The 9,727-nt window shown below is 48.1% G+C and overlaps 1 protein-coding gene across 1 annotated transcript; it reads right to left on the reverse strand.

The window, feature by feature from the left end:
- Positions 1–985: 985 nt before the first annotated feature.
- Positions 986–1,501, reverse strand: LOC139265449 (uncharacterized). Its single transcript, XM_070882498.1, has one exon. It carries the CDS (start codon positions 1,499–1,501, stop codon positions 986–988), a length of 516 nt encoding a protein of 171 aa, XP_070738599.1.
- Between the last annotated feature and the right edge of the window lie 8,226 nt (positions 1,502–9,727).

The following is a 9,727-nucleotide window of genomic DNA, read 5'->3' on the forward strand; positions in this document are numbered from 1 at the left end:
TTCTCCCTTGGTTAGTGCATTTAAAACAGTTCTTAGAACTGAATTCTGGGTTTGAACTGTTTTCAGGTCCGGGGCTAATACTACCCCTGCCCTGCCTGCCATTCCTACCCTGCCCCTAACTGCTGCTATGGGGTCTAGGGCGTATGGATCCCAAAACTTCCCTGTGCGAGCACCCTCCTTAGCCAGCATGTCTGCCTGCTGGTTTCCCTGACCTCGAGGTTCAGTGGTCGAGTGGGCTTTCGCCTTGTGAATGTAAATCTCCCTTTCCTCCCCTATGGCCGTCATGATCTTTTACAGCAGGGGCTTGATTGCCCAAGGTCTCCTGTCGGCTGAGGTGTTGCCCCGACTGGTCCAGATGGCCAGGTACTCCGTACACGAGTTGCATGTAAACATACTGTCCGAGCAAATCGTGTACGGGGTAGGGAATTTCTCAGGGTGTGTGACCACATATACCACCGCGGACAGTTCGGCATGCTGGGCACTCAAGGTTTAATAGCCAGGGCAATGTTCGCCTCTGGATCATAGACTCCACACCCTGTGAGTCGTTCACCAGCAGCTTGAACCGTCCACATAGATTTCGTGGCGTGGCGTGTATCCCGGCCCGAAAACCTACATTGACTTCCCATACCCCTTCTACAGAACACCGGTGGGCTGTCCCCGGGTAGATCATGTTAGCTGCGAGCCTTGGCTCGCAGAAGCCTTTTACCCTTAGGTCCATCTGGGAGAGGAGTAGAGTCCAGCGAGCGATGCGAGCACTGCTCACTGTCCCATCCTTAATCCTCTAATCCAGGAGCATCTGGGTAGGCGTATGGTGGGTGAGGAGTGTGATAGACGACCCTCCTGTGAAGATTAAAAATCACAGCCCAGTGAGTGGCCAGTAAGTGCTTCTCACAGTTGGAGTACCCCTTTTCCACATCGGTGAGTATCCTGGAGGAGTAAACCACCGGTCTCAGCTGGCCGTGCCGTTCCTGCAACAGCACTGTACTCAGACTGTCTCGCTGGCTGCCACCTCCAGGAAAAACTCTCTCCCCTGATCAATCGCTCCTAGGGCCGGTATGGTCTGCAGCCTTTCCTTGAGTTGCTTAAATGCTGCCTCGCAACCCTCATCCCAATCCCACTCCACACCCTTGTGTAGGAGCCAGAGCAGAGGGGCTGCTGTGGCAGCATAATCCTCAATGAAGTCTTTGCAGTACCCTGTTAGCCCTAGAAAAGATCTCACTCCCGTTACTGTGTTGGGGGCTGGTAAGTCTTGTACTGCCTCCCTTCTAGCCTTGTCAATGGCTCTTTCCCCAGCACGCACTGTCAGTCCCAGGAACTTTATTTTCTTTTGGCTGATCTGCGCCTTCTTGGGGTTAACTTTAAAACCTTCCTCCCTAAGCAGCTCCAGCTGCTCGGCCAGCAGTGGGCCATGCTCCTCACCCTCATCGGTGAAAAGGAGCAGGTCGTCCACACACTGGACCAGCTGCCGGGGTCTGCTAAAATCCTTCAAGCAGTTAGCCATGCATTGATGAAAAATGCTGGGGCTGTTGTGAAAACCCTGGGCCAGGCAGTTCCAAGTGTACTATTGGCCTTTAAATGTAAAAGCGAACTTGTACTGGTCCTCCCTTCGCAAGCGAATGTGCCAAAACACGTTGGAAATATCCAGTGCCGTGAAGGTGGTTGCGGAGGTTGGGATACTTCCAATGAGGTCGGCGACAGCTACGACTGTGGGTGCACAGGTGGGGATGTTACGGTTGAGTACCCGGTAGTCCACCGTGGCTCTCCAGGAATTGTCCGGTTTCCTAACCGGCCACAGTGGAGAGTTCACATGGGCGGCTATCAGTCTCAATATCCCCTGTTTAACCAAAGAACTCATGGCCGTTTCCATGTCTGCCTTTGCTTCCCTGGGGAAATTCTACTGCTTTTGTGGATGGGTCATGGGATCCCCACTCACACTGACCTCGACCCCGTTTACTCTCCCACAATCATGTTTGTGAGTGGCAAACGCGGCGAGGTGTGCTCGCACAACAGCCTGGTACTCCACTGGAGTGTTACTGACCAGTAGTTCAAGGTCGTAACCCTCCTTTGGCTTCATTGTACACAGGGTCCCCTTTCCCTGTTTCTCTGGGATGACTTCTACCTCACTTTCTTTACCGGTACAGGCTGCCCCCCACAGACAATGGTTTCTGAAATCCACTCGAATCCGGTGACCTATAATAAAGTCGGCCCCCAGGATTCTTTTTCCCTCCTGCTCCCACTTCATCAGGACAAACGTCCACTTAGTGTGCAGTGTTCCTAATTGAATGGACAGCGGGATGGAGAATGAGCCAGCCTGTTCATTGCCCGTGAATCTCACTAGAGGTGAGGCTGTGGGGTCATCTGCATAGACTATGGTGCATGATGCTCCAGTGTCCAGCAAATAAGTCCCCTTTACTCTCTCCAACTCCATCTCAATATACAGTCGCTTCCAGGCATTGTACACTAGGGGACACAGGTAGACAGGCTGCATTGGTTCTAGTCATAAATCTGGGTGAGATGGGGCAGATGGTATGACTGTACCGGTGGCCGTGGCTACCTTCCCCGGACCCATTAGTGCGGTTCGGAGTGCAGCCACCACGGTCTCAAATGTTTGGGGAGAGACCGACGGCTCGGTCTTTTGGGCTGGGATGGTGGGATTCTTTCCTACCCTGTCCTTCCAGGGATTCCTACAGTCCTTCCTCCAATGCCCATTCTTCCCGCACCCAAAGCAGTTACGCTTGGTTTCGGAAGGGTTACTCCCTTCCTGGTGCCACTCTTACTTTCCCTGACTGGGTTTTAACTCATGTATCAATCGCTCCTTTGGGTGGGTGCTCTTCCCCCCTGCAGTTTCGATATGCCATGGTCAGTTGCCTAATCACTGTTTCCTCGGTGGCTTGGGGGTCCCTCGGGTCAAACCAAAGCTCTGCTCTGGTTTTGATCCGGGACAGGCTGTTCGCCACTATGCTCCGGAGCCATTGTGCCCGTTCGCCCGGTGTAAGGTTTGCGCGGTCGAGAATCATACTGCAGGCTCACTGATACACAGGCCACAGCCTGTCAGCGAAAGCCTGAGGGGTTTCTCCCACGAGCTGCACTGTCCTCTCCACTCGGGAAAAGGGACTTCCCTCATTTAGACCCATGGTCTCCAGAACTTCATCCCGGCCATCATCATATGTACCCCTGCCCTTTCTGCACTCCATCGACAGGGACTGGTACAGCTTACTGTCCAGGGAGAAAAGGAGCAATTTTAGCTGCTCTGAGTCATAACATCCGCTAATCTTGGCTGCCTGTTCCACTTCCATGAAGTGGACGGAGGGGTTTCCCTTATGTGTAAGCTTACTCAGATGGCTTACCATAGCCCTCAACTGTTGGGTAGTGTGGGGACCCAGCTCCGACCCTTTCAGTTCTGGCTCACCCTTCTCTCCCTGCTGCCAAACCGAGTTAAACCCCAGTACCACAGTTGGTGGTGGTCCGTACTTCCTGCATGCCTGAGCAATTGTCCCTCCCTCCTGCTGCCCAACCAGGGTGTTCCCCGGCGCCACAGGGGATGATTGAACAGTTTTCTCCCACTCTTCCTGGCCTGCCCAGGTTGTACCCAGACTTATGAGGCACACCATGCCTCTTGCCCTGGACAGAGCACGGTTTAAACTTTCAATTTGCTGCTGGCAGGGGCCGTGATCTCCCGACTCAAACCCCTTAGTGCTGGTTACTCTGTAGGCTGCCAGGATGTCTTTGACTCTCTCCTCCTGCTCTTTAATTTGTCTATGAAGGCGAGCGTTCTATTCTTGCAGTACCAATTCATTTTTCTTAGCCTCAGTGACCTGACACTGCATATAATCCAATCTATTCCTGAACTTCATCCCTGTGTAAAGCCTTTCCTCGTTGTGCTTCTGTAACTCTCTCATCAACCTTTCCCCTATGATTGTTTGTGCACTAGACTGTTCCTCTGCCTCTCTCAGTTCAGCCCTTAGTTTCTCTACTGTCGAATCTAAGAGTTGGACCTGTTTATGCAGACATACTAGCCAAATTGCCTTTTCCACTGCCTTTTTGTGAGCTTTACCCTCTGTCCACTGCAGCGTCCCCTGGATGCTCAGCGCGCAACAGATCGCGTACCCACTTCTTTGTTACATTCACTCTTTTGACCACATAGGCGGCAATCCTCTCGTCCATTTTACTTCTTTTCTCACAACCAAATTCTCTCTCCGCACATCCCTATTTCCACAGTCCCTTCGTGGTCGGCATTATGTATGGGGTGGCGTTTGGTCAGGTTTCTCTGACTCCTTGCCGTTTTCGAGGCTCCCCACACCCTGGATTCTAGACTGTGGACTGATTTGGGGGTTGTGAGAAACTGAGACAGAGTCAGTTGGGTAGGATGCAAAACTGGTTTTATTGTGTTCAAACAGAGTAACATGGCACGTTTTTAACAATCACATTAATCAGGAACAAATAGGGAGAAATGGCAACTCAAATGCTCTATATTTGGGAAGAACACATAACACATATAACAGATTAAAAGAACACAGTTCTCCCACCTCCCAAAATACTTATGCACTAAACCTGGAAGAGGAAAACACACAAGAACATCAACAGGTAGGAACAGTAAGAAAAACCCAACCTCCCAGACCCACTATCTAGCTAGGTTAGAACTCTGGGGTTTCAGGGACTATGCTCACCAATTCCCTTTTGATAGTTCCAACTCCGGGGTTCGCCTTAGTGGTCCTGGTCCTGTTCCAAACTCTGGGTTTTGCCTTAAATGTCCGGGTTCTGTAGTCTGTACCCCGGACCTCATTGGGGACTTCAACCTGCGTCACTTTTTCAGTTGGGCTGAGTCCACTGATGCGGTATGGTGCGTATTGGACTTGTGGGGTGAGTATTCATTTTTCCTTGGTCAGGGTAGTCTTAAAAGTTCTGTTAGGCAATGTTTTACCCCTTGGTACCGTAGGACCAGCTTGTAGAGTGGAAAAATCTTCGGTTTTTCTTCGGTTTTGTCGGGTTGGTTCCGGTTGACAGCTTGATTGGTCGCGATGGTCTGAAACTTTCCGATAGTCGTTTTGAAAGGCTGTTTGCTGTCATGGTGCTGTCCTTCTGGGTTTTAGAGAATCCTTTTGCTGATGTTTCGGGGTCCCACTTTTCGAGGCTGGTGTAAAGCTTATGTAACGAGACTACTACATTAATAGTGTCTCTAGAAGCACCCTAACTGCCAGAACAGGCCTTCAATTATACTAAAACAGGCATCCTTATCTTCCCACCAAATCACTTCTTGGGCGTTGTTTAAACTGTTCTGTCCATTGATTTTCAAATGTCTCCTTTGTCAGTGTTTTTGGTGGGCTAGTCAGCAGTAACTCTATTAGGGTGTGATAATGTGCTATCACTGATTTTGCATTGTTTTAGGATTGTCCAGTTTCCTGGCCATCTAGTTGGCCCATGATTTCCATAGTGGTTGATTGGGTAATTGGCTTCTTGCATATTTTGGATGAGTTCTGTAGTTTAGATAATGGCTGGTAATTTGATTATCTCTCAGGGGGTGAATTGGTGCTGCATAGTTCCCCCAGACAGTCAGGGATCCTTAATACATGAATTTGCTTCAGAGAGGTTAGCCCCACCTCCTGTATTCAGTAACTTTTTTTTGCAGCCAAAATGTTGCAAAATTTTAAAATTGATATGCTCCTTCCCATAGATGTTTAGGGGATCTCATGCTTCTGTAATTTAGGTCCATTTTGAATTCTCTTTTCAAAAAGTTCAAGCACTGGGCCGGGGGGCGGGGGTTCCATGAGGTTGACCCCCTTTTGCCTTTTTCCTTAGATCTCCACTTGCAAAATCCAAAGCTCATTTTCAACAGTCCAATAGGAGCTTTTCTTTAATTTTCAGGGAGAGGGACTCATAGGAATTTTTGAGAACCGTTTAATACCAGTGCTTTGTGCTAGTGAGAGTAGGAATTGCAGGATAGCTACGATGAATATGTGGCTTGAGGAGTGGTGCAGCAGGGGGAATTCAAATTACTGGGACATTGGAACTGGTTCTGGGGCAGCTGGGTCCAGTACAAACCGGATGGTCTGTACCTGGGCAGGACCAGCACCAATGCCCCCCCTAGGGGGAGTGTTTGCAAGTGCTGTTGGGGAGGGGTTAAACTAATATGGTAAGGGGAAGGGAACCGATGCAGGGAGACAGAGGGAAGTAAAATGATGGCAGAAGCAAAAGATAGAAAGAAGAAAAGTAAAAGTGGAAGGCAGAGAAATCCAAGGCTAAAATCAAAAAGAGGCACATTACAGCAAAAGCCGAAAGGGACAAAGTGTGTTAAAAAGACAAGCCTGAAGGCTTTGTGCCTCAATGCGATGAGCATTCGTAATAACGTGGATGAATTAAATGTGCAGACAGCTATTAACGAATATAATATCATTGGGATTATGGAGACATGTCTCCAGGTGACCAAGGCTGGGAACACAACATCCAGGGGTATTCAACATTCAGGAAGGATAGACAGAAAGGAAAAGGAGGTGGTGTGGCGTTGCTGGTTAAAGAAGAAATTAACGCAATAGTAAGGAAGGACATTAGCTTGGATGATGTGGAATCTGTATGGGCAGAGCTGCGGAATACCAAAGGGAAGAAAACGCTAGTGGGAAATATGTTCAGACCAACAAACAGCATCAAACAAGAAATTAGGGATGCGTGCAATACAGATACAGCAGTTATCATGGTTTAATCTACATATTGATTGGGCTAACCAAACTGGTAGCAATACGATGGAGGAGGATTCCCTGGGGTGTATTAGGGATGGTTTTCTAGACCAACTAGAGGAACCAACTAGAGGGCTGACCATCCTAGACTGGGTGATGTGTTACGAGAAAGGACTAATTAGCAATCTTGTTGTGCGAGGCCCCTTGGGGAAGTGACTATAATATGGCAGAATTCTTTATTAAGCTGGAGAGTGACAAAGTTAATTCGGAAAGTAGGGTCCTGAACATAAGGAAAGGTAACTTCGACGGTATGAATTGGCTAGAATAGACTGGCAAATGATACTTAGAGGGTTGACGGTGGATAGGCAATGGCAAACATTTAAAGATCACATGGATGAACTTCAACAATTGTACATCCCTGTCTGAAGAAAAATAAAACGGGGAAGGTGGCTCAACCGTGGCTAACAAAGGAAATTAGAGATAGTGTGAAATCCAAGGAAGAGGCATATACATTGGCCAGAAAAAGCAGCAAACCTGAGGACTGGGAGAAATTTAGAATTCAGCACAGGAGGACAAAGGGTTTAATTCGGAGGGTGAAAATATATTTTTAGAGGAAGCTTGCAGGGAACATAAAAACTGACTGCAAAAGCTTATATAGATGTGTGAAGAGGAAAAGATTAGTGAAGACAAACGTAGGTCCCTTGCAGTCAGAATCAGGTGAATTTATAATGGGGAACAAAGAAATGGCAGGTCAATTGAAGCAATACTTTGGTTCTATCTTCAAGAAGGAAGACACAAATAACGTTTCGGAAATACTTGGGGACCGAGGGTCTAACGAGAAGGAGGAATTGAAGGAAATCCTTATTAGTCAGGAAATTATGTTAGGGAAATTGATGGGGTTGAAGGCCAATAAATCCCTAGGGCCTGATAGTCTGCATCCCAGAGTACTTAAGGAAGTGGCCCTAGAAATAGTGGATGCATTGGTGATCATTTTCCAACAGTCTTTCGACTCTGGATCAGTTCCTATGGATTGGAGGGTAGCTAATGTAACACCATTTTTTAAAAAGTGAGGGAGAGAGAAAACAGGGAATTATAGACCAATTAGCCACACATCAGTAGTGGGGAAAATGGTGGAATCAATTATTATAGATGAAATAGCAGCGCATTTGGAAAGCAGTGACAGGATCGGTCCAAGTCAGCATGGATTTATGAAAGGGAAATCATGTTTTTAAAAATCTTCTAGAATTATTTGAGGATGTAACTAGCAGAGTGGACAAGGGAGAACCAGTGGATGTGGTGTATTTGGACTTTCAAAAGTCTTTTGACAAGGTCCCACACAAGAGATTGGTGTGCAAAATTAAAGCACATGGTATTGGGGGTAATGTATTGATGTGGATAGAGAACTGGTTGGCAGGCAGGAAGCAGAGAGTCTGGATAAACGGGTCCTTTTCAGAATGGCGTGCAGTGACTAGTGGGGTGCCACAGGGCTCAGTGCTGGGACCCCAGCGATTTACAGTTATACATCAATGATTTAGATGAAGGAATTGAGAGTAATATCTCCAAGTTTGCAGATGACACTAAACTGGGTTGCAGTGTGAGCTGTGAGGAGGATGCTAAGAGGCTGCAGGGTGACTTGGACAGGTTAGGTGAGTGGGAAAATGCATGGCAGATGCAGTATAATGTGGATAAATGTGAGGTTACCCACTTTGGTGGCAAAAACACGAAGGCAGAATATTATCTGAATGGCGGCAGATTAGGAAAAGGGGAGGTGCAATGAGACCTGGGTGTCATGGTACATCAGTCATTGAAGGTTGGCATGCAGGTGCAACAGGCGGTGAAGAAGGCAAATGGCATGTTGGCCTTCATAGCTAGGGGATTTGAGTATAGGAGCAGGGGGGTCTTACTGCAGTTGTACAGGGACTCAGTGAGACCTCACCTGGAATATCGTGTTCAGTTTTGGTCTCCTAATCTGAGGAAGGACGTTCTTGTTATTGAGGGAGTGCAGAGAAGGTTCACCAGACTGATTCCCGGGATGGCAGGACTGACATATGAGGAGACACTGGATCGACTGGGCCTGTATTCACTGGAGTTTAGAAGAATGAGAGGGATCTCATAGAAACATATAAAATTCTGACGGGACTGGACCGGTTAGATGCGGGAAGAATGTTCCCAATGTTGGGGGAGTCCAGAACCAGGTGTCACAGTCTTAGGATAAGAGGTAAGCCATTTAGGACCGAGAAGTGGAGAAACTTCTTCACTCAGAGAGTTGTCAACCTGTGGAATTCTCTTCCGCAGAGAGTTGTTGATGCCAGTTCGTTAGATATATTCAAAAGGGAGTTGTATATGGCCCTTACGGCTAAAGGGATCAAGGGGTATGGAGAGAAAGCAGGAAAGGGGTACTGAGGTGAATGATCAGCCATGATCTTATTGAATGGTGGTGCAGGCTCGAAGGGCTGAATGGCCTACTCCTGCACCTATTTTCTTTGTTTCTATGTTGCTAAACTTATGAGGGTGGTTGAAGCTGCACTCATCCGGGCAAGTGGAGAGTATTCTATCACACTCTGGACTTGTGCCTTGTAGATGGTGGATAGGATTTGGGGAGATAGGAGGTGAGACACTTGCCTCAGAATACCCAGCCTCTGACCTGTTCTTGGAGCCACAGTGCTTATGTGGCTGGTCCAGTTAAGGTTCTGGTCAATGATGGCCCCCTAGGATGTTGATGGTGGGGGATTCTGTGATGGTAATCCCATTAAATGTCATGGGGAGGTGGTTAGACTCTCTCTTGTTGGAGATGGTCATTGCCTGGCACTTGTGTGGTGCGAATGTTACTTGCCACTTATCTGCCCAAGCCTGAATTTTGTCCAGGTCTTGCTGCGGTGGGCATGGACTGCTTCATTGTCTAAGTTGCGAATAGAACTGAACTCTGTGCAATCATCAGCGAACATCCTCACTTCTGACCTTATGATGGAGGGAAATTCATCGATGAAGCAGCTGAAGCTGGTTGGGCCTAGGACACTGCCTTGACAAACTCCTGCAGTAAACTCCCGGGGCTGGGATGA

The sequence above is a fragment of the Pristiophorus japonicus genome, chromosome 1, assembly GCF_044704955.1.
Source record: "Pristiophorus japonicus isolate sPriJap1 chromosome 1, sPriJap1.hap1, whole genome shotgun sequence".
Lineage (NCBI taxonomy): Eukaryota > Metazoa > Chordata > Chondrichthyes > Pristiophoridae > Pristiophorus > Pristiophorus japonicus.

Excerpts from the sequence above, each read along its gene's own strand:
- LOC139265449 (XM_070882498.1), bottom strand. The coding sequence starts at position 1,501 with ATGGCTAACTGCTTGAAGGATTTTAGCAGACCCCGGCAGCTGGTCCAG.